The following is a 25,958-nucleotide window of genomic DNA, read 5'->3' as shown; positions in this document are numbered from 1 at the left end:
TACTCTTAGAAAGATAGTTTTTAAAACGAAAGTGAATATTATATATCACAGTGAGAACTAAAGTAATATAAAATACACAATTTGGTATGCAAATTCAAACAAATGCGCGCATGTTACGATCTATTAGTTCGTTCTTTCGAATCAGTTGCTAGTTTATGGCTATTTTTAGTAAATTTTTGTGTTCGTTTTGGTCACCCTAGAGCTAGGCATACACGTGCATTACGAGATAGCGATAACATAACATTGTTCTCGATGTTCTTGTTGCGTGCGGTTCACTGTTCGGTAATTGCGGATGGAAATTCTAACAACAACGCGTCCCACGCACAAATTAAAACAACCTTAAGTGCACACCCAGTAAAGCAAAGCAAACCAATATTAATAAAACTGCAACAACAATAACAATTGCGCCGCCCACCGCTCGCGTTTCTTCGTTGCTCTTCTTGTTGTTTCTGTGAACTGCATTTGGCAATTTAAATATTCAACACAAATTGCATAAATAAATGCAAATCTCCGGCTGCCGAATGAATTGAAAGAAACACAATCGTAAATAAAACCAAAGCACAAAACAAAAAAAGTGAAATTAAAACACGTGCGTTCAAAAAAACATAAAAACATCGCTCTTCGTTGTTGGCTTCTCTTTTTCTGATTCGCATTCGCATTCGACTCTTGTAAATTTGTTGTTGCAGCTGCTTTTACTTTTTGTTTTGAGTCTCAGCTATCGCTGCAACGTCGCTGCCGGCGTCTTAAGTATTTGCTCGCCTTTGGATTAACAACAACAATAACCAGAACAATAAACTAAATACAAAAATGGTGCAGGTCAGTAATTGTTTTAAATTATTATTTTATATTTAATATTTTGATACATCTTGAATTCATTGTTAGTGATTCTAGATGGATTATATTATTACCTTGGTGAGCTAGGGCATCTTAAATACTTGACATACGTTGTAAAGTTTATTATTGAGGATTAAAATCGATTATATTTAATATTTATTTCCAATTAATTTAATATCTAGAAGTATTGGAAATTTTCCAATTTTAAAGAAATTATAAGATAATTTACATCTATTAGTTTCTTAATGTTTATCTCCAGATGCTTTAAAATTATGGAGTTCTCGTGAAATTTAGAATATTAATTAAACGGATAAGAGATATATGATATTTACTATTACATTTAAAAACGTTTATCGCTTGATTTGGAAAATTATTAGAAGACGATAAATACCAATTGTGTTTCATTTCATGCATCTTGAAATAAGTCTATGAGAAAATTATATACCTAAATTTATTGACGTAATATATTATTATCCTTCACATAATATATGAAAATTTAGAAAATTCTTTTGAAAGAATTTGGAAAATTGCGAAGAGATATTAAAATAAATCTATTAAACGTTCCCTTCAATAAAAATCAATTATAAAAAGAGGTAAACTCTAAAACAAGAGTTTATGATTGCTAAACTGTAGAGAATATTTAAATTAAATCTTAACAAAACCCAAGATAGCCTCAAAAATCAAAGCTAAGTTTGATATAAACATTAAAGCCATTACTTTGCTGAGCTAAACCTGCTAAATTGGGATAAAGGATATGCGCTATAAAACCCTCAAAAGTCAAGCAGAAGAAGACAACAACAAAAAGCAAACTCTTCGTTCACAATCAGACTTGAAAACTTTTCACTTTTTCCACCCCGCTACGAAAAAACAATGTACGCCCGTTTCCTGACCTTTGACGTAACTTTGTGCAACACAACAACAACAACAACTTGCAACCCCACAGTGAAAAATCCTTGCGCGGGACATCAACATCAAAAAAAAAAGAGTCGAGAAAACAAGAAAAATAGAAAAATGTACTGCCTATGCAGTTCGTGGCCAACCACCCCGCTGTCCTTTCATATCCTTCCCCCTCCTGCTCGAGTGTCCCAAACGGGAATCTACAACAACAACAACTACCACCAAAGCAAAGTTTCGACGAGGCAGCGACACCAAAAAATTGGTTCGCATAGAAAAACCCAATTGGAAACATTCGACGGTTCGACATAGTATACAGCAGCAACTGACAACTGGGACTGGGAAAATTGGCCCATTTGGCCGAGTCGCCTTCGCCCTGTTTCGAGAGTACGAGAGCGGGAAATTCAAAGAGAGAGCTTCCCCCCGTAATGAACTCGACGTTGAACGTTGCATTTAGTCAATTTTCCAACCACCATCATTGAGCTGCAAACTGCAGCCAGCAAAAAATGAATCAAATCGTTGAACTCGAAACGGGATATACCATATAAATACCCTTGACATCAAATATTTCTTAATATTGCGTTTAGGAGAAGTCGAAATTTTGGAATTTAAACAGTTGGATCTCATTTTTATCAAATCTTCTTTTGAAAACTTCACCATATTTGAATGATTTATTATTTGGAAGTTATAAATTAATTTAAAGAACTAAAAACTGCATAAGAAGAATAAGAGAAAAGGAAATCAATGTTCTTATATTTATTTTTATTTAATACTACATTTAATAGAAAAAAGAGTACTGGGTGATGGGGCCTTCGACTCGATAAAAAGTATCTGTATTTATTATACCTTAAGTTTAGTTTTCATTATAAAATTGTACATTTTCATTATATTATCATTTGAAGGATGATCTTTAAGTTTAGACAGTTATAAAGTATATGATCCACAATAAGGCTGCCACCACATAACATAGTGTGAATCGAAAACTTGTTGAATATTTTCTGAAATTATAGTACAAATGGTTTAATATAACGAATAATAATTGCATTTTAAAGCGATCAACTTCTATAGTGGTAAACATAATTTATGCTAAACTGCAACTGCTTGAAAGATTCTATAAACCCTTTAATCCATTGTGTACAGGGTATTAAAAAAAAAACTAAAAGACTGTCAAATCGTCTACCTGCCCCGCCAAATGATTGAAGTTACACTTTTCGATTTGAAATGCGTTTTGCAACTGTCCACATACACAGACACACACATTCGCATACGCACACACACACACGCACACATGTATACAGTTATGTCAAAGCACATTTTCCACATTTGCATTTTGGCTAGGCCGGCCTTATCAGGGGAGTAGAGGAAGAGGGGAGGGAGGGGAGCTAGCAATGCGGCTGCTCTCGAACGTTACTGATGTTTGACTGAACTTTGTTGCTATTGCTGAATGTTGTTAATGGCGACCCTCATGTGCAGTATTTGTGTGTGTGTGCGATTGCAGGGTCCTCTATATATATATGCATGTGTGTGTGTGTGTGAGTCAGTTCTCGATGCGAGTCCTGCAACACAGCTGTAGCTGTAGCTGTAGCTGCCTATGTTCGAGTCCCTTATTTGTTACGCTGTTCACGCACTTCTAACCAGTTTCCTGTGCCAGCAAGGCAAAGGAACTTTGCCATTATTATCTGAGTTATGGCTGGGCTAAGTTAATAGGACCATAATTTGATTGCTCCTGCTGCATTTACGCAAAAGAAGCTACTCTTAAGTCAACAACAAAGTTACCATTAACAATGAACTCGCTTCAGGTTTGAAAGTGTCGCTATTAAATATTTACGACAATGTTAAACATTTCTCAATTGAGTGTTGAGAAGTATTCTTTGTTAGCTTGGTAGATATTTCAATTATGTCACCAAAGAAACTTTAAAAATCTTATTCTTAAATAACTATTAATTTAACATCAATTTAGAAGGTAAGAAAGTACATAATAAATAATTAAATTCGTCTTAAACTTACAATAAATCGAGAGTCATAAATAGTAGGTAACAGTGCAATAGCAAAAAAAAATATTATTGAAATATTGTGAACTTCAAAAATGAAATTGGAATGGAAGTGGAGTGAAATTAATTTTTCAAAAGTAAATTAAGATTTTAAAGATTTAATCGAGTATCGAGTTCTTTTAAATGCTGAGTACTAAATTCTCTTTAAATTTTAGGTAAACATGTAGAATTATTTTTCTTCGAACAGAAATGAAAATACATACTTAATAAATTACCCTAAGGGCGTGAATTAAATTATTGTCTGGCTTAATCGATTTACTATATGAAGCTTTTCAGCAATAATAAATAAACTCCTTAAATTGTAGGTGTAAGTATAAAACATTTATTTGTCAAACAATTGAATTTAACTCTTAGAACTAACAAAAACATTGAAACTGGAATAATTGTTTTGATTAGGGAAAGTGTTTCGCTCGGCTTCTTTGGGAAGCAGTGTGGACTTAACTATTAGGCCTCCTTCAATTGTGTGTCGTGTCACGTTTCGTTTGTTGCTGCAGCAAATCGAATTCGTTTTTCGTGTTGTTGGCCTCAAGGCAATTTCCCTCGTATTGTTTGGGACTCTCTCTTCTATGTCTTTGTCGCTTCCTTAAATGTCACGTTGCTCGCATTGGGTTTCAATTGTCAAATGCATATAGTTTTAGCGTGGCTCCGCCCGAAGGCTGCGCATCGTTCTCGAGTAGTGTCGATTTTGGTTGTGTGCACCAGTTGAGGAGACGGATGGAGTGGAGCAACTGTTGTTAATAGCCGTTGTTAGATGCTCCAGCAGTTCAACATTTGGTTGCGTTGTCCTGCAGTTCTCTGGCATCTCCTCGTTCACAGTATTCTCTTCAGACCGTTGATCGGCACTGCCCATGAAGCGCACAAAGCGACAAGGGGTCTGCAAATGTGCCATTTGCTCCCAACTCGGCGAAGTTTCGTGCACCTGCTGACGGAGTTGTGACAGCGCTCGCCTGGTCTCCAGGCGCGTCTGAGCCTCGAACTCTTCTTCGGTGAGCAATGTTCGCGCTCGGGGCGGAAACCAGGTGCGTCTGGCTCTAATGGTCTCATCCCGAAGCCGTTTCACGAACCTGTAAAGCTCTGGCTGAGGCAGCAGCATTGCCACACAAATCCAGCCGAAATACTTGTGATCCGAAGCATTAAAAATGAGGTAATAAGCGATGCCACGCAGCAGTCGGAAATACGCTTGCTGCACATACTTAAAACGCCAAAGCGTTTGATATGCCTCACACAATTTGAACATCAGCCAGGCGGCAAAGACCAAAATCAGTGCCACCGATGTTGGGTAGCGCTCCAGCACTAATTTGAAATTGGTGCTCACAGGTTGCAGGCTCTTCATGCCATAATCTCCAGCTAAGATCAGTGCCCCACAAACGATGCCCCAGCCAGTGAAATGCAATCCCAAAGCGACAGCAACGACGTAGCAAGAGCTGAAGTTTTGTCTCATCAGCGATGCCGAGAGCCAGAGCATCAAACCCAAGACGAACCAAGTGGAACGTTCGCCATCGTCGGGATACTTCAACATGGTCAGGTTGTATGCCTCATCTGTGTAGATGCCATAGCAGGCGGCAGCATGTGCTGGTAGACTGACGTAATGCACAGTCTTTGTTCTGCCAGACATTAATTTCCCCTCGTGACATTCGCGACCCTCGAGATGAGCTTGGTGCACGCCCAGAGGCGTGGCAGCCTTGTATTGCGCGTACTTGGCATTGGGCTCCTTTGTTATTAGCTGCAACATTATGGTCTGAAAGATGTTGCCAATCTTCAAGGAATCCTCGTTGTGACAATAAATATGCACACCATTTTTGGTATAGATCGATTGGATCATCGAGAGTGCATCCTGAACGTGAATCTCATCGGGTTGCAGATAGATGACCATTTGCTCAATGGGTTGGTCGTGGAATAATCCAAGACTGCAGCTTGCCAGCAGCAACTGTAAGACAATTAGTTTCAACATATTATTTGAGTTAGTAATTTAAGCAATACTATATTATATACTATTCGATTCGCTTCAAATATTTATACTTGAATTTTTCGAGGTTTGAATCTCTCGAACATAGTCAAAGGCAACTCAATTGGAAATATCATTTCAAAAATCCAATCGTAATACGTTTTGATTGAATAAATAATATTCTTTCACCTTATTTAAAAGGTAATCAACCTGTTCTGCAAAGCAGCTGAGTTTCTCTTACCTCAATGAAAACCAACTCTTTGTACCCACTCCGATATCAAATGCAATCCAAATGTAGCCGAAGTTTGCACTTTGTAGTCGTCTTTTAGGCGTGCGTCTCACAAAAACCAACTAGAAACGCAAATTGTGCCACATTTTTGTCCATCGGAGAAACATTTTGCAAATAATTGAGTTTGCTCTGTTTTTGCACATTATTATTCAAACAAAAAATTGAAAGACAATTAATTTGCATGACAATTAAGTTGTTTGAACTTCAATTGTGTTCTTGAATTGAATAGCCTTTAATTAATTTCTATAAATATGTTCTTATAATATACATAAATACTGAAATTGATCTCTGTTTTTTTTTTTCAAATACTATACAGCTATTAATGCCTATAGATGTGTATTAATGTATTTTGATTTCAGTATCATTCATTCTATACATCATAATTGGCAGATTTTTAGGAAATTCTGGAAATCAATCTTAAGATTCTTATAAAACCAATTATTTTTTTATATCTGTTATTGTAATAATGAATATTCAGAACTCACACTCTTCAAAATTCTTTTATAAAGATCAGGTAACCGGTGATATATATTTTCCTTAGACTTTAAACTAGAGAAGAAGACTATTTCGGCGAGTGTATTCGTTTTCTCAATTTTGCTCTTCACACTATTTCCTTGTTGGCTTTTGGACATCGCATGTCCTTTGTGCCACATTTTTACGCCGAATTCGTAGGTGCTTCATTCCATGCTGCCTTTTTTCAGCTGCATACTACGAAACTTGACTAACAATGTGTCTAGCGTAGTACTACGAAACTTCCTCTTCCCCTTCCCTTGCTGCACTTCTCATCAATTTCGACTACAAGTCAGGGCTAACTAAAAAAGAGTTGAAAGAGAAAGAGAAAGAAAAAGAAGATGAATTTCCCGGTCATTTTATCAAAGCGCAAGTCGCGATAATACAAAAAAAAAAGATTGAAGAGAAAACTGTGAAAAAATAAGAGGCAAGGCAAAAGAAAATTTACGCACAAAGTGGCAAAACAGGAAGAAAAAACAACTGCAACAGCCGCAAAATGAAAACGAACGAATAACAGATAAACAGAGAGAGAGCGAGAGAGAGAAAGAGAGCACAGGCTACAGATAGAGAGAGTTGCATAGTGTGAGCGAGAGAGAGAGAACGAAATAGGCAGAGTGTGGGAGTGGGAGCGAGAGGCAGTAGCAGATAGCAACTGAAATGTGCTGCAGCCTTTTCGGCGTTATGGACCAAAAATCGAACTGAAATTTGTGCAATTTTTTTTTGCTGTTGTGTGTAGTTGTACGTGTTGTTGTTGTTGCTGCATGTAGTTATGGCTGTGCCTGGGTCCTGTGACTATCCTGTGACTGTGGCTATCCATTGCGTCGTTGCTTGCTTTGCTTTTCTCCACGCTCTTTTTGGGCCTCATGCATTTTCCGTGTTTCGTTTTGTGCGCAAAATAAATTGGTAAACAAGCAATGCAAGGCTAGGCCAGAGGAGAGGAGCGCAGCGTTGGCCCAGAGGCCCCCCATATGTGACCGACAAGGACAGCTGCCATTTGCATGCGAGCATCGAACACAGCCAGAGAGCGAGAGCGAGATAGAGCAAGCGAATACTGTGGGGAGAGAGCATTAAGAGGTGCCTGGTCAATGGCAATACATGGGTCTTCCGATTCTCGTACATAGAGCCTCGTATTCGTGTGCATGTGTACGTGTGTGCGTTTGTGTATGCCTGCGTGTATGTGTTGGGCACATTTCATTCTGGCTGCATTTTAGTGCCTGTCCATTGTTTTTGGGGAGGTTCGTCTCCCACTCTCTCTTCGCAACCTCACAATTCTCCCAATTCCCCTAGCAACGATTGCCCACCCCATGCAGTGCATGTATCCCCCATGTACCGCATATTGTGCGTGGCTCACACATGCATTGCGTGGACCTCTCTCTCTATGTTTCCCTCTCTCCTCTGCGGCCTCTGTCTCTGCCACGGCTTTTTTCCACGTAGTCGTCGCGACTCTTCCAACGCGCAGCAAAGCAGCGACTGACCCACGCCTCTCCTATTTTGATTGTTGCTGTTGTTGTTGCTCTTATTTCTGTTGTTGTTTTTCGGCTGCTGCATTGGAGGCGCAATTTTTGCATTGCCTTTGTGCACAGTGGCGCAAGGTGTCGAAAAATGGTAGTCAAAAAATTAAATAATAAAAATGCTAATTGGAATAAAATCGCTTATGGGCACTGAATATTCTTAATTGACTACATGTAAATAAGAATATTGTACTTATATTTTAATTGTATAATTATTTGTTTAGTTGTTTATGAAGATGAACTTATTTTGTCTATATAGGTAATTATCTTCATGGCGAAGTGAAAAATAATATTTAATCAAAGCACTGACACTTGACAATTATTGTATCGTTCTTCAAATATTTTAAGTTCACAAAATACTTTAATAGTTTATATTTGATTTGGATTCGAAAAGTGGTTGTTTTTTTTTTTATTAAAATTATTTCCCAATATTTTTTTTAATAACAATGTAAATATTAAATAAATTGTGAAGCACCAATTAAATTAATATATTTTTTTTATAAGAAATCGCAATTTTTTTAAATAAAAATCTAAAATTATTTTTAGATTTTTTTTTATAATAAATTAAGATTAAAAATTAAAATTGTAATTGATTTTCTATTACCTGTATCATCAATATAATTTTATATTATTAATTTTTGTCTCAAATGATAATTTTTTATTTTTTTTAAGTCTGAGTAAGAAATCTCTTTTAGTCCACTGTGCGAGTCCAATCAGCATAAGCGAACGAAACGCGACTCTGCCGCTGTCGCTGTAGCCGATGCCGTTGCTGTCGCTGCAGTCGCAGTCGCAACTGGCGCAGTCGGTAGTTATGTGTGCCAGGCAAAAGGCCAAACGCATGTGTGCTCAGTCGACCCTGTCAGCTAGCCTCCCGCCTCCTTGCTATCCCCCCACCGCACGCATACACAGACACATGGATTGCATGTTGTGCACTGTACATAGGAACGGAGAGCAAAGAGAACAGAGATATGTGCTGCAGGAGAGTGAGCGAGCAGGATGGGGAGCGCAAGAGAGAATGAGTGAATGACGAGCCTATACATAAAATGGCGCTGCATATGAGTAGAAAACCAAATGCAGCTGTATGAGTAACCATCTCTCTGCGTGTGTGAGTGTGTGTGCGTGTGTACGTGTATGCTAACGGTAGCTGATGCTGCTGTCGTTTGCTGCTTCGGCTTCACCCCAAATGCAAACGCAAACGCATTGAATGCGTATCGAGTCGAAGTCCAATGTTGATTGTATTATATTGGAAGAGGAGTCTCTCCATCTCAGCCTACTTTGTTCCGACTCTCTCTCTCTCTCTCACTCTTTCTGCAGAACATGCACTTAAATGCTTGGACCCCCTTTGAGCTACATGCTGCAACAACACAAGCAAAGGCCGACACACACACATGCAAACAAGCAGCAAATTGAATAAACTCCCAAATCAAATTTTTCACCACTTTTGCTCAACTGACATGACAGCCAACTGCTTGTACTTCTACGTAAGAGTATGTATGTATGAGTGGCTGGCTCTATGTGTATGTGTTTCTATGTATGTGTTAGTGTGTGTGTCCATCGTTGCCATTTAAAGGGTCAATGAAATGCAAAAGCTATGCCCACTTCTCATCCATGCCCATGTGCATGTCCGAGTTCGATTCTCATACCCCGCAATTCAATCCGGGTTCGAGTCCATATCCTCGTCCTTCATTGATTGCTTGGCCGTTTTGGATGAGCTCCTTTCAAATCAATTCTCGTTTTGTTTCTTCTCAATTTAGTTTTTTTTTTTGCCCTGGACCCAGTTTTGCTCATATTTATTGCGGCATTCCTTGGGAAGCCTGTACTCTTATATTGGTTTTGATTTAGTTGCCAAAATATATTTGCTGTTGGTCATTCGACAGTTGCTGCCGCTTTATTGACCTGTTCAGCTTTGGGCACATTTCATTTCATTTCACATATTCTCTGTTCTGTTACCAATGTGTTGAGCAAGGTTGTTAATCGAGGGCATTTCATTCGATTTTTACTGTGCTACAAGTAAAATTTATGGATGCTGTTTGATGAAGTTGAATAAAGATATTAGCTGTTAACTGTATTCATTGCAGACATATGTAAACCAATAAGATAGAATAGGAAATTATGCTTTATATTGATTAGTACGTGGAAATGATGTTGCTAAAAAAGTCTTATGTGACTCATTTTTTTTCTTAGGACCCAGATTATTGCAGTCACAATAGACGCTTGTCATTTCTTAAAGTAAAAATCCCTAGCTCACTTGCTCGCTTGCTGCTTAAATGCTACCATTCAATGAAAGACAACATATTTCGTTTGCCTTTGTTTCGATTGTTCCAAGTTTGACTAACTTCCTGACATGCCTTTGTCTGAGGCATACAGCTTTAGTCTCATGAAGTTTAGTCGACAGAATTTACTTAAAGCTGCCCCAAAAAGTGGCAGCAACCAGACATGGCAATGGCAAACAATAAGGCTGCAAAATAGGCAACGGATACACACAGGAATACACAGACAAAAACACACATGCAAACACAGACATAGATACACACACACATGCAAACTCTGGCAGCAATCTCGACCGCAAAGTAAAGACGAAACGTAAACAAAACAGTTTTACCTTCATTAAATTTACATATAAATATAAGACCTGCTCTTCAAATACCTATACTTGAGCACATGTGTGTGTGTGAGTGTGTGCATAATTTCTGAGTGTGCGAGTTTGTTTTTTGGTTTTCGCAATTGTTTTGAAGGTCAAACTGTGCAATTTGAGAGCACCCTGGATAACATTTTATACTATACTATGTGTATATTAAATGGACCAAAAGTTGTAACAAAACTTTGCCCACAGCCATGCGAGACACACACACACATCGAGTGTGTGGGGAAGGAAGCAGAGCGTTGGGTGTGAAGGACACCAGACCGCCCGGTTGAAAAGTGTTTTTATTGTAGACACTCAAAAACTTTTGTGGCCTACACCCAGGCGACTTGACCTACTCTCAACTTTCGGTACGAGTGTTTTTCTGCCTGGGTGTGTGAATTTGTTTGTTGATGTGAATAATATTTTTTGTTTTCTACTCGATTTAAATTTCACACTGCTCAACAAAAGCATTTCTTACTCAGACTCTGGTCAACTAGGCGTATGTGATATATTTCTGTGTTGAATACGAATAATGTGACTACTTTTTGTTGTGATGTACATATGTGGGTGTGTCTTGGAATATGTGTTGTGCAACTAAGCGTTGGCAGTTTTATTTAAATTGAGTATTGCATAACATATTTCAAGTTCAATTCACTAGCAAATATTCAACAATTGTGAAGAAGAATGAAAGTAAAATCAGAATTATTTAAGTGAACAATTTGAGCTAATGTAGATGCACAACTTGTCTTTAGTTGCGTATTTATTTTACTTTTTATGAAGACCTACAATTAGTTCCTTATAAAATTACTTTTCTTTGAAACCAACGTCTAAAAATCGTGGACTAAACGAAATTTTAAGTTTGAAAATAAATCATAAAAGGTTTACTTTAACTTTTTCTTAAGAATTTAGTTACTTAAAGTAAGTAAATGCATATAATAAAATACTTAAATTTAAACAACTAACTAACTAACTCTTCAGACAACGTTTTCCATTCATTTTATTTCCAACATTGTAAACTTAACTAGTCTTATGACTTTAAAATATTTTTATCCATTCTCTCATTTTCTTTCTTTAAGATTATTCAACAGTGACAATGTTTTTCCCATTTTCCTACGTGCCACAAGCAACAAGTTCCAAAGCAATTTTGACACACACAAACACACACTCTAGTCACAGATTCAGTGGAAAACTTTTCTTTTCCTTTTCCATTATTTTTTTTTTGCACATTTTATGCAACTTATATAAATGGCAAGCGACACTTTAGACTGCACTGACTTGCCTGGCTTGGCAACCTACCCACTGATGCTCAGGATCGCCCCTTTTCCACCCACAAGTGCCGAGCGTTGGCCTTTTTGTATTTCTCTCTTCGTCATCGTCGGCGTCGTCGTCGTCGTCGTCGTTTTCGTATTTGGCAAAGATAAAGTTTTGTAATAAAAATGTCTGTTGGTAGACACCGGCAGACTGTCTGCCAGCCAGCAAGCCCGGCAAGGCAGCTTAACGAAGCAGGGGGAGGAGGAGGATGGTGATGAGGATGAGGGGGTTTGGGGCAACCAACCGGGTAGACATTCTGTCTAGCTATTTCCAAGCCCGAAGTGTGTCAGCAACTTTGCAGCGTCCTCGACTTCCTCTTCATCGTCGTCATCATCGTCGTGAACGTGACCTTGTCCTTGGCCCCCACTCAGGCACACACTCTCAGATATTTATATGCATTCGTGGTGGCTAGAAGGGAGGCGAGTTGGAGGCAACAACTTTCGCTTTAGTTTTGCGCTGGTTTGCATTTTATATTAAGTCGAGAGCAGGCAAAACTTTGTTGACAGTTATTTAAATTTTGTTTACTTTTGATGAGCTTTCATCGTTTCACTTTTCTCGTTAAAGATATTTTCGTTGCCATTTATTAAGCTGCAATAGAAAAGTTCATGACTAACGTTTAACATGACTTGCAATACAATTGCATTTCTCTTTACTGTATTTCATAATTTATTTAGTTCCAATTTGTTAAATTGAAAGTGCGTTATAATTTGTAACATAAATTGTATTTACTATCTTCAACATTGTTTTTTACTTAAAATATTTTCTATAAATGCCTAGGAAATGCGTCCTTCTGCCTGTTACATACATTTCCTGTAGACACAAAGTTGTAATACACTTTTACCCTATGGGTAGCTTGTATACAAAACACTTGATTTTATATCGATACTCCATAAAAGACATTTATTTAGATTGTTTTTGGTTGATTTCAAATTTTTTGTGTTACAAGTATTTGTATTTTAGAACAACAGTTTAGCACATTATATTCTTAAACAAACGTTTTATAACAACACTCAATCGTTTTTGTTTTTATTTTATGTTGGGCTATTTACATGGGTTTTGAATGTCATTAGAAATATAAAATGCACTAGGTAATATAGTACACGATCTGGGAAAGTCTTTATTATGTATATTTAAAAACGAATTGTTTATCGTTCGATGAATGCGAATGCTTATTGCTGTGTGTATTATAAATATCTGTGAGACACCCTTTAGACCTTATGTGATTTTTAGTACAGCCTAACATCAAGTTGAGTACCGAGGACATTTTATTACAACCTGTTAAGGATCACGCGGATATCAACTGAATGCAGTCTGGCTAACATAATGTATTGATGCGATTGATGAGAGAGTCTGCGACATGCGAGTGATATGCTTCCGATAATAATTAAATTATATAGATACTATGACAAATATACATAGATAAAATCGCCTATTGGGAAATTCTAATACACTACGATTCCTAGTAATCTGCTGATGTGAAGATCACTACGACTTGCGCCTAATGCCTATCAGACATAGCACAAAGAAGATGATGGTCCAGGCGCTCATCACGAGGAATCCATTGTAGACCTTCTCGTTGGTAATGCTCCAGCCCTTCTCGATGACATTTCGCGCCGATATGGACGGTATGGTGAAGGGCAGAACCATGACCAGATCCTGCAGGAATCCTGGCATGCTCTCAAGGGGCCACAGCAGACCTGCAAGAGAGAGAGAGCAATAAAAATCGTAGGATGCAGTTCTTATGCTTCTCGATGACTTACCGCAGAGTATAATCATGGGGTAGAATGCGCCCGTTGCCACAAAGTTTGCTTCCGTGTGGGATTTGCAGAAAACTGAGATGAAGAGACCTGTTTAAGGAGTAAACAAATTGTAATTTATGCAGTTGCCAAAAAATGCTACTCAGTTGTTATACCAAACAACATGCCACAGAAGGCTGTGAGCGTTAGTAAACCAATCAATGTTGTCGTATCTCCATTGTTGTACGTATCGAAGACGAGACCAATGTACATGATGACCTCAAACGATTGCAGTGACATGATAATCAATTGGGTTAAGAGATGAGCCCAGAGCATTTCGGTGGCTGAAACACCCGCCAACAAAGTACGATCCCAAATGCCATCCATGCGCTCCGAGATGAACACAGCAGCGGTCATCAAAGTGGCCAAGAAGAAGACCATGCTGCGAAGGGAGTAGGCAATCATAAATACTATCGATAGCTATCGATATACACGCGATACTCACGTCATAACAACGCCTGGTGCGCAATACTGCTGAAACTCAATTTCCGTGCTGCCATAGATAGGATCCTGAAACTGAACAGGCAATCGAACCAAAGCTGCACTCACATTGCATTCCTCGACAACTTTATTCATGAAGCTGCTGAATTTATCGCGCAACTTGCGCTGCATAAAGTAGGCAACTTGTTGATCTGCAATCAAAGTTATGCCAATATAAAGAAAGGTGTCAAAATGTAGTTAATCTTAAAATTTACCCGTCATGTCGATGTGCACAGTTAGCTCGGCATTATCCACCGATCCGTCGCTGGCGTGGATGCCATCCTCAATTAGTTCGGACACAGATTCGCTGAAGTTCTTTGCAAAATGAATATAGCCCACTGTGACAGTGCGCTTGGCATCCGCCAAGGCAGCGTCTTCAGTATCATAATATTTTCGTATAGCAATATCATCGCCAAGTTCTCTTATGTAGCGACAGGAGAGCTTATTGAAATGGCAGGTATCATTGGCTTGATAAAGTGTCCTTAGATTGTCATCGAAACACTCGGCATAACTGTCCACCTCACCCGAGTAGACGCCCAGGCCGAGATTTCTGGGTGTCTTGCCAATGGCCAAATAAAAACAGGTCAGTTGAATGATGGGAAACAGCAACATGAAAATGATGCCACTAAAATCGTGAAAAGATATTCTTGGTCATTATTGTGGTACTAGCTTCTGCCAAACTTGTACTCACGAGGGTTGCCTAAACAATTGCACAAAATTCTTTGTCATCAGAGCCTTAATGCGTCCTTTGGTCGTAAAGAAAACCTTTTTGCGATTCTCGTTCATTGGCTCCTCGAATGGTATCGGGGACTTCTCAGCAGCTGTTGGTTCATGCGAATCGATGACTTCTGTGGGCAGCATTGCTGTGGGCACTGCTTGATTCCTATTGATGTCCATTAGCTGTGGCAGCTCATCCTCGTTGCCCTGCCGCTGGCTCAGAATAAGAAAAGCGTCCTCAATGGACTGTGTGCCGAATTTGATCATAATATTGGTGGGCGTGTCTTCGGCCAGCAGAACCCCATTGCGCATAAGTCCAATCTTGAAAAAGAGAATATATCATTACTATCAAGTTTTAAAAATATTGTGATTAAAAAATTATATAAGAATATTTTACTTCAATTTCAAAATTAAGATAATTATCAAAAATATCTACATTAATAAGGTAGTGAATAGTTAATGGTTTGTTTCTAATTCATATTTCCAAAAAATATATTTTTAAAACTATCTATTCAAAAGTGAATTCCTTTATCATGATCCATGATCTTCAAAAATTTAATTATAATCTTTTCCATTTCAATTTGTATTTCTATCTCAAAAGATATTTAAAGTAATTTTAAATATACTTCAAACTTAATACCTTTAAAATATTATTGCAAGCTAATTTCGTTTGATTTAGATAAATTTTCTGCAAATATTGATTAGGTTTAATTGTAATATCTTTTATTTAAAAAATGTAATTTAAGTTCAATTTTACAAAACTTAGTTACCACGAACATTAGATGTATTATTATATTCCTATAGAAATTTAAAAAATATATATTGTGACTAGCTTATTCTTTCAAATTTACTCACGCAATTCGCCTGCTTGGCCTCCTCAATGTAATGTGTGGTAATAATCACAGCCAATTTGCTATTTCTAGTTGTCTCGACCAGAAAGTCCCAGATCCTATGAAGAGTACGTTAATAAATTAATTGGCGAAATTAAATTTCTTAAAAATTATTTACTTACTTTTCACGCAACATGGGATCGAGTCCGACAGTTGGTTCGTCGAGAATCAACAGCTCGGGATCGTGGATCATGGCGCAGGCGAAGGACAAACGTCGCTGTTGTCCGCCGCTGCATTCCTTGATCATTTGTCGAGGTGGCGGCAACTGAAGCAGTTCCTTGAGCAGCTTATACTTCTCGCGTATTTTCTCATCTGTGAGTCCATAGATGCGACCAAAGTAAAAGATCGTTTCCTTCACCGTCATCTCCTCGACCAGTGCAATTTCCTGTGGCATGAAACCCACTCGACTCCCAGGCACTCCGCTCCCAGGTTCGCCTGGTTTCACGCCAAGCACCGAGACTTCGCCGCCATTTAGGCGCCGCTGGCCAACAATGCAGGAGAGCAACGTGGTCTTGCCGCAGCCCGAGGCACCCAACAGGCCATAGCTAAGAGGAGGGAGAATCGATTGATCAATCAATTGATCGAAGGCTCATTATGAATGCAACTCACATGGAGCCACGCATGACGTTCATATTGAGCTGGTTGAGCACAATCTTGGGATTCGATTTGGAGCCATAATACTTATAACCATTGCGCACTTCAACGGCCGCCATCTTGCTAGATATGTGTGTGCGTGTGCGTGTACGTGTGTGTGTGTTCGCTCTCTTTAAAGCTCCGCTCTCTCGTTCTGTCTGACGTTGCTAATGTGCTGTGTGCGATCGAAAGAAGAATATGATGAGTATCGAGTAATCACTTGCGTCAATAAATCTTTATACGGTTATGTATTTTATTGATTGGCGCTGCTTTATGACAGACACGTGCCAAGGCACACAAAGCGTCAAAGATGCCAAAAAAAAACTGATAAAAAATATATTTATATAAATAAATCGATGCTTTATGCTTGTCGTGAATTCTAGGCATTCGCTTAGCTTCCATTCACAAGTTGTGTTTTTTTCGGAAAGTGAAAATTAATCTAACAACTTGTTAAATCCGCAGCGGAGTTCACTGCCCCTTCACTTCTCAAAAATGCCACGCATAAGTTCACCTACTTTGCCATGTCACTACAACAACATACAATTTCAATTTTATCAACTGTCAATCGCATTACTCAATAGTCACTCTTTAAGTTTTTATGTAATTGCTTATAATCGCAAGTGTTGAGCGTTTCATTAACCTTTGGTTTTGTACATTTAATTGCATTTTAAGCTGATCTGTCAATTAAGAACTTACACTTGATGTTCCGTGACTGACGATGATGAAAAGGGCGGTTGCTTTTTAATTAATGGAATCGAATGGCTGACAGAAGTCATTAGGTTGAGTGATTTCATGATCCTCTTTGCAATTTAAACCGCACTTCACTTAAGAGTTTTACATTCATCATTCAAATATTTCTATAGAATTTTATGAAGAGCTTTGCACCCGCTTTGGTTAGGGAGAAATACAATTAAGAGCATAATTATGAGGCAAACATGAGAAAGTTTAATAACTGTTTAAGCAAAAACATTATCGCAATCAGCAGATGACATCGATTGAATGTTTAATATTTGTATTTAAATTAAAGAGCATATTTGTTTGGATTTAAAAAAAACACCTGTATAATAAACCAATGTAATGACGTTTATAGCGATTGAAATGCTTATTATGGAACAATATAAATATTTATAGTATACGTTCTTGGCTAATTGTTAACCTGAATAGCAAGGTAGAAGGTCTTGTTTTTAGTATTGCAATGTTTACCAATAAGAATTAGCTGTTAAAATCGTGAAATAAACAACACAACACAACACTAGATTTCTCAGAAGAACCTTCTGGCGTGTTGGGTCATTGAAATTGTGCTGAACAAATGTAAAATTAACTATATGACAAAACTTAAAACTCAAAGTCGCACTGATGCAGCAAATATTGACAAAAGTTACAGATATTTTCTGTGTGGGCAAAGTTGTTTTGTTGAACAACTGAATTTCACTTTACTTACATTATTTATGCATGTCTGTAAATGCAAATTACAAAAGCACTCAGAACGTGGGCCACTCGGGCAATGACAACACGGAAAAATCAAATGAGAAAAGACAAAGCGTCTTGAATAACAATACACGAATACAGACATACAAATATATCTATATATGTAAATGTAATATTTCAGCGTTCAGAAAATGCATTCAGAATAATCAAACAAAATGTGTCGTGTGTGTGAAATGAACTGTGAAAGGCGTCACAGGTAAAGAGAACAAAGATTCCAAATTATTCCTATGGAAGTAAAAGGCTTTAAGACGAATGTAATTTTGTGACACTAGCGAATTACTCTCAATTAATAAAATAAAGTATACTCGAAGTTTAGTTGATGAAAACTACAATCGAAATACGTAGAAATATTTCGAGATATTCGCTTACTCATTTGTATGCCTGGCATATGAATCATTAGCAGGCAATCAGTAGATAAAATATTTTACTATCCCATGCATATTTTAGAGACTGTTATTATAAATTACCCAATAAAATGGCGCAAATGAATTGGCTATTCAAATGACTTAAGCTCATCTCTACCTTCTAATTGCAATATTTAAATTTAGTGTTGCTAACTTCACGATAATTGCGAAATGGCTGAGAGATGAAGTTCAAATGGATTAGGTTTTTCCTTGAGTGGCAAGCCCAGTAATCATTATTTTTGACATCCTTGCTGCTGTGCAATTAATTTTAATTTGCTGTTGTGTCAAGTCTATTGGCAACTCCTGTTTAAAAATCAATGACCTCGTCTCACAGACTTTGACCCACTTACGTTGCCAGCTCATGTTCAGTTTGAAATCCGTAAACTCACACACACACACACACACACACACACACAGACAGACAATCACACTGCACATGTGCCGGAGACAGAGACCAAGACGGAGACGTAGAGCTGGCTCCCTCGTATCTTGGCATCTCTTAGATACATAATCAAATGAGCCGGCTAACTAGAAAAAACAACAATCACAACAACCATAGTAATAATAACAACAACGCATACACAAAAAAGACCATAAAAGCGTTCGAAAGTCAAACTCGAAAAAAAACATAAAAAATAAAAGCTTACCCAAAAAAACTTGAGTAAGGTTAGTAACATGAATTCGTGGTCATAAATTGACGTATCTGCTGTTATTATTATCGCGTTGCTGCTTTTGTTGTTTGCTTAACATTACGCCAGATGACGCAAAGGACAACAATTTCAGACTTGATATGTTTTTAACCCAAAAGACAGGTGCGCAAAAAAAAAGTTGCACCTCTTTTGTGTGGAATTTCATTGCATTGCTTAAGCTTTAAGTTTGTAAAGCATGTGAGTCAGATGTAAAACAAAATCTTGGGAATTTTCTGAGTTCAAAGCAAATAGAATCAAGAAGGATCTATGGGATTTTGTGTAGTCGCCTTTTGTAATACCCTGTTAAACAGTGAAGTTAAAATTAAAAAAAAAACATTTTAATTAAGGATATTTTCTACTTTATTTAGTCGTCTTTTTTAAATCCTTTTAACGCTTACAGTTGAAATACTAAAAAATAAAACATGTTAATTACTTGCGCGTGCTCAATTTTTTGCGGTTCTTATGCAAATTAGGAAAGCATAAAGAAAGCATTTTAAAGAAATTTGCATAATTAATGAGTTATAATCTTAAATAGGTTTGCCAATTTTATAATCAGGTCGTTCCTCTTGTGATGGCATTACAATTTAAAAGTTTAATCTTATCACTAGCCTTCAAGCTGGCAATTTCGTAAAATCAAAGATTTACTATGATAAATGATTGATAGTTAAATTTATTATTATTAGGTGCAACTTGTGACATATTGTGCACCTCAAACTGCATGCCAAACTGATTATACCCCATGCAAGTGTAAAGACAAAATTAAAAAAAAAACCCAAATAATCAACAAAAGAAATAACAAAAACAAAAAAAAACGTAAAGCGCAGCGCCAAAAACAAAACAACGCCAAGGTTGCCAACTGGTTAGCGGCCGCAGTCGCAGTCGCAGTCGACTTCGACGTCGCAGCCAACTTAAACGTAAACGTCGTAACGTCAATTGCCGTCGCGGTTGTTCCAAAATTTTTGTTTGGTCTAAGCCGTGTGTGTATTAATGTTGTTATTACTGCTGTTGTTGTTGTTGTTGTTGTTGTTCATATGCAACGAATTTAATTTGCACATTTGCAAATCTTTTGCAATGCTTGCACTGAGGTCGAGAGAGGCCCTGAGCGGCACACACAGCTAGAACCCCTCCCTCTGCTTCCCTCCACGCACTTGCTTTCTCAGCAGCAAGAACTTGGTTATATCATTAAAGACACTGACACGCCCCCCAGCCAAAAAATTGCCACCTTGATGCAGTTGAACGGCTTTTCATCAAGACTGAAGCAACTACAAGTTTGCTTTGCTTGGCTGCAGTGTTAGTGGGTATTTAGTTCGTGCAACATGCAGCAGCAACAACAGTCACAGTTAAGGCTACAGCCAATGCTGCAGCAAAGATCGTGGATTGTTCAATTGCTCGACAGTTGCTTCCTTCTCGCTTGTCACCAGCTGCCCGTTGCCCGTTGCCTGTAGCCAGTTGCAAGTTGCAAACAGTTGAGTTGAGTTGAGCGTTGCCAACTGGCCGCACTTTTCTCTCGCTCTGACTGCAGTTTCGGTTTTGTGGCATGGCCACTTCTTATATAATCCAGCAACAATCATTTCGGCCAAGCTGCAACATCAGCAACAACAACAGCAGCAGTAACAGCAACAGCAACAACCGCCACAGCAATCAGCAACAGCAACAGCTGTCTGAGTTAGTTGTGTGCACTGTTTACATCATTTACATTTAATACAAATGCCGCATTTAACATTTCAAAGTGCCACTTGCCACATTTAAAAAGGTTAGCTAAATTTTCACAGCAAAATAATTTATAATAAACCATTTGAATAATAAATGTAATTAAATAAATAAACCCAAATTAAATTCAGGAATATTTCGCAAAACTTTTTCTCCTTTATTTCGTAATATAATATTTATTTTATTTATTACAACAAATAAAATCAGTTATAATTAAAAACAAGTCCCAATAGAACTAACGAATTTCTCCAATTATAATAGGTTGATTATAGAAATAAATAAATTATAGCCAAGGAAAATTACGAATAGTTCACCAAATTAACTTCCCTTCTTTCCTCGTAATTAAATTTTAATTTTTTGCAATGAAATTTTTAAATTTAGTCCAAGATCCCAATTAATTCATTCCGTTTTATTATTACACTGTAAATGATTTGAAATTTCTTGCATATTTGCCTACTTCATGTTAATGAATTATCAATTAATACACATTTCTAATTCCACTGTAAATGATTTGGAATGTTGAAGCTTATCCATTTCTTTTAACTCATTTTGTCTATGAACATATTATTTTCTTTCTTTGATTTTCGCAAATGTTTTATTTATGTTATTCGAATATCTGTTTGATTTCGTTTATTTCATTATCTTTCCTTTTAACTATTATTATTATAGCGACTATTCGCTTTGCTGTGTATTGTTTTTTCTGTGTCATTTCGCACCAGTGCATTATGAACATGTAACAATTTTGCACACTTTTTACCCCATTTACTTTTTGCAGACAAAAGTACTTATGTATGCATGAGTACGAGTATAAGAGGTGAGGTAAATGACAATGCAAAAGATTTGTGGGTAGCTAGCTGGATGATGATCATCTTACTGTGTTGCTAAAGTGGGTTACACCAAACACTTTCAAATTGTGAGTGTACCATAAGGCGACGCAAGAAAAATGTGCAATGGGAAGCGATTAGCTAAGAAAACTCGATTATTTATGACAGATATTTTCATTTACATGAGAGCTACATGGGTTTTTCCCCCCATGGACCCGACCGGCATTTTAATTGATCTCCTCTTAAGCGATCTGAATCTATTAAATTACCTACACATGAATTTCTGGGATCCCAACTATCGCAGTAGTTGAAGCTCAACACGAAATTTATATATGGCAGTCATTGTCTGTTGCAATATTTTGCATTGCCCAATCCCCTCTGCTGGCTGCTTGGCTTGGGCACCTCCAACATGCCATTTCCCATACATACATGCATATGTATACTACTACTTGTGCTGTACGCTCTTTTTTCGAAATATTATGAGGAAAAACAAACAGAAAGACAGTTAACAGTCGACAGAAGACAGTTAACAGTAGCAGGGGCACCCGAAAGAGTTGTTGTCGTTGTTTTGGATATGAATGTTAGTTGCTGTTGTTGTTGTTGTTGTTGTGGCTGCTGCTCGCTTATGAAGTTCAGCTTTTATTTGTCTTTAGCTTACTATGTGCTTTTATTGCACTATTTTCTTGTTTTTTTTTCCAAGCATATAACAAACCGAAACGAAAACGAAACATTTTCGAATAACTTTATTTTTGGTAGCTTCTTTCGTGCTGTCTTTGTGATTGTCTTTACTTGCGTTTCTTTATTTGTTTTGGTCAATAAAACACATATACACATATGCACACACTCGCATACATTCACATACTTCACATGCTACATCTGCTTCATGCATTTGCGCACACGCGCCAGCCCGCACAAGTTTGTGTCTTAAGTCTTTCGTATTTTTATACATATTTTTGTTTTTAGCTTCCAAAAGAAAAGCATTTGTTTTGTCCAATGAAAAACCGCTGACTAATTTTGAAAAGGCGGAAATTTGTTTATAACCTAAATCTACTTTTTTATATTATGCATTTTTTTTTTTATTTTACACTGTCAAATCACTTTTCATGTGGCTTCAATTCACTTTTATATAGTACACTCATTTCATGATAGTTTTTGCTTTTCACACTTTGCTTAGTTATTATAATAAATGTTGTAGTTTGTTTCGTACCATTCAACGGCTCTTCTAACCAACTTCTCCTTGAGAGCGAGCGCTTGGTAGTGTGTTGCAATTTTCTTTTGCTTTTTGTACTTGTATTTTTCTTTGCTTTTCGCCGACTAGCGACTGACTACCAAGTTTGGCGGCTCCGCGCACCGTTTTTCAGCTATCTCTCAACCGTTCCGCTTACCCCAAGTGTCGCGGCCAAGCTACGTTTGTCGACTGAACACTCAAAAGCGACGCTGGCCCGCTCGCAAGCTCGCCGCGGCTCGTCGATCGGACAAAGTAAAGCAACTTCACATTCGACTTCGACTTGTGGCCGCACAGCTTTCGCAGCGCTTTGACGACGCTTTTGCAGCGACTACTCACACTCACGCAAAACGAAAAGTTCATTAAAATGCGAATTTTTTGTTGCTTCCTTTTAAACCAAAAATAAAGAGAAAAAACCTACAAGATAGATCGTAATATATATAAAAAATTATTAATGCGCTACAACACAGCAAATTTTGTTTGTTTTTTTTTTTATGCCGTCGCACTCAACACATGTCAAACTTTTTCTACTTCGTTTAGCTAAATTTGACTTTTTTCCTCACTCGATTTGGACAACAATTTGTACGTAGAAATGTTCAAGTTGTAATCTCTCGTGTCAAGCATAATGTGAGCCTTTATTTTTGGCATAAACGACAAATGGCTTAATAAAAATATTTATATTAATTTAGATAAATTGTTAAGAAAATTGTAGACAACAATATTTAATTTTACATGTTTGCGATTCAGCATATGTTTTTCATTAAATTATGCAATTAGAAGCATTGAATATCAAGTCACATAATGCCCTTAAATTTGTGCACGTATTTTACTGATCAAACTTTTCAATCTATTTCTTTGCAGGTATGTAAACGCTTTATAACAATTATTATTCTATGGTGAGTGTTTGATTGATTGACGGCTTAAGTGCGCATTAAGCTGAATATATAAGGACTCATTGCTGGGGTAACAAGCCCCAAACAGAATAATCATCAATTGATATCATTCGCATAACTTGTATATGGAAGTCAGGCATAGACAATTGTTTTATTGTACTTCTTAATTGAACTTTATGTGCAACAGGGTAAGCACGACAGCCAAACACCCAAGCAAATGCAAGGAACTCCGGAAGGAAATAGTTCTCATTATATGAGATTACCGTTTATTAAATTGAAATGTCACGCAATATCTATTAAATAAATTGTGCCTACTATTTTCATTTCAATTATTAGCATGCAAAAAACTTTGTCTTGAATAAAGTAATTGAAAACAATTTATTAGAGATTTTAAAAATTTGATATTAGAGAGACGCCAGTAGTTTCACCTAACATTGACTTTTCTACTCCAAATTAGTTTAATGATCCCCCTTAAATGTTAAGGATCACCTTAGTTAGAAGTGTAGACTTAATTGCTTGTACTATAATTAGACAAAGTTATTCCACGAATTGCTAATTGTCATTTAAATATCGCAGTATAATAAGCCCCATTGAGCAATTTTAACTTGCGGTTTTGCCCTCAGCAATCTTTGAATGTTTTCAAGTGTGTAGATTCCGAGTGGGTTTGAGTTATAAATTCCAAATTTACCTGGTAATTTGTAGGAATTGTTATAGAATTTGTTATTCATATTCACTAAGTGAAAATATTTTGTGTATTTTACATACTGAACATTAATGTTATTCGGCAATATGAAATAAGTTGCTACTTTGGTTTATTAAAGATTTTGACTTACACTTGCTAATAATTTAACTAAATGTAATTAAGAGAATGTTTTCATATTGGTTATGAAGTACGTCACCTTTGATCTGACTTCTATATTATCAGTATATTTTGTTTTCTCATATGTAACTGCCGCCTGTGAATTTGAATTTATTTACTAGACATTCATCGGCATTCTCTTTATTGACCAAGTCACCTGAGATTAACTCACACTATTGATGTCACACTCTCGGTTGCACTTTGCCCCAATTTGCTTTCGTGTTTCATATGCGCATCTCAATTAACCCATTTGTTTTCCATTTAACCCCAATTTTTCACAACTTTGTTCGTTTTGAATTCGCCTTCTTTTTTGTGATATTTTTACTGTTTTTTATATTATGTTTGCAAACATTTCGAGATGCTTGCGGCTATTTTGTCAGTCCGTCGTGTAGCCTTTCTGTCCGTCCCTCTTGCTTCGGCTTCGGCTTGTTTCTTTCTTTCTTTTTTCATTTGTTGCACAAGTGTGCAAAATAAATTGGTTCGGAGAAACACACACAGACAAACAACTGAAAACAGATGGATATATGTATTTCGCCCGAGCTCATTGTCTTACTCAAGCATAAAGTTTATGACATGTTGAAGCCCGATTGTTGCGATAGTTTAAACATTAATTTCTATGCAAAACGAGGCAAAACACTTAGAGACGACCACAACAAAAAAAAATCACAGAAAAAGAGAGCAAGACTCGCCGAGCTGAAGAGTCGAATGATTTCTGCATTCATTTCTTAAACGGCGCATGTGTTGAGCTTCAGTTTCTTCTTCTTCTTCGTCGTCTTCATCGTCATCTTTATCTGCAGCTTCGCTTCAACATATTGTTTCGTGTTCAAGGCCAACGCTGGCGCTTTCTTTTACAATAGCGTCGACCTTGACGCGCTTGCTTGCGACTGCGCAAGCGTCAACGTTCAGCCATTTAGCTGTTGTGTTTAGCTTGTCGAGTGCCGCGTCGCTCTCGCATCGCTGCTTAAGTTTGCACGCTGTTATCAGAGTGCCAACAACAACGCTGCCGACGGCAGCAGAAGCAGCAACAACAACCCGGTTAACCCACTTAAAGTCTGTTGAACGCGTCGGCTCAACCGACTGTTTGTCTGTCTTATTGATCAGCAGCCCAGCAAATAGCAACGTTTAGACTGACGGACTTGTAATTTTTGGTTAAGCGCCGAAAACAGAAATGTCGCAAAGTATATACATACATACATATATATTTTTTTTATTATTATTTTCTTGTTGTTGCTGTTGCTGCGAGTTGTGCAATGATTAACTAGCCCGCCTTTGCGCGACTCTCGCGCTCTTTAGGGTCTCTTCAATGCCCTTGCCCTGATATACTTTCGCCTTATCATACTCTTGGTTGCTATTGGCAGTTACATACAATAACTAAATATAAA

General features: G+C 37.4%; 3 protein-coding genes across 4 annotated transcripts in view; 1 reads left to right on the top strand and 2 right to left on the bottom strand.

Annotated features, from left to right (window-relative positions):
* The first annotated feature begins 209 nt into the window (after positions 1–209).
* LOC132789579 (neuroguidin) overlaps positions 210–25,958 on the top strand; it is a 62,877-nt gene continuing 37,128 nt past the window's right edge. The window contains exon 1 of the mRNA XM_060797681.1: positions 210–816. Within this exon, the coding sequence (XP_060653664.1) occupies positions 808–816 (9 nt within the window). The 5' untranslated portion in view covers positions 210–807. The remainder of the gene's footprint in view (positions 817–25,958) is intronic.
* LOC132798740 (nuclear envelope integral membrane protein 1) lies at positions 4,087–5,802 on the bottom strand. The gene has a single exon (XM_060810705.1). It carries the CDS (start codon positions 5,728–5,730, stop codon positions 4,414–4,416), a length of 1,317 nt encoding a protein of 438 aa, XP_060666688.1. The 5' UTR covers positions 5,731–5,802; the 3' UTR covers positions 4,087–4,413.
* LOC132797755 (ABC transporter G family member 23) lies at positions 12,709–23,048 on the bottom strand. Of its 2 annotated transcripts, none has more exons than XM_060809545.1 (10): positions 22,985–23,048; positions 16,461–16,659; positions 15,974–16,396; positions 15,817–15,910; positions 14,936–15,282; positions 14,460–14,869; positions 14,210–14,396; positions 13,881–14,146; positions 13,729–13,815; positions 12,709–13,665 (listed from the first exon to the last, which is right to left on the bottom strand). In XM_060809545.1, exons 2-10 carry the CDS (start codon positions 16,562–16,564, stop codon positions 13,454–13,456), a joined length of 2,130 nt encoding a protein of 709 aa, XP_060665528.1. In that variant the 5' UTR covers positions 16,565–16,659; positions 22,985–23,048; the 3' UTR covers positions 12,709–13,453. The 2 variants fall into 2 exon arrangements, with proteins under 2 accessions (XP_060665528.1, XP_060665522.1); XM_060809539.1 differs by having other exon boundaries at positions 12,715–13,665; positions 22,807–23,024.

The sequence above is a fragment of the Drosophila nasuta genome, chromosome 2L (genome assembly GCF_023558535.2).
Source record: "Drosophila nasuta strain 15112-1781.00 chromosome 2L, ASM2355853v1, whole genome shotgun sequence".
In the NCBI taxonomy this organism is placed as follows: domain Eukaryota; kingdom Metazoa; phylum Arthropoda; class Insecta; order Diptera; family Drosophilidae; genus Drosophila; species Drosophila nasuta.
This window is presented reverse-complemented; position numbering and strand designations above follow the sequence as displayed.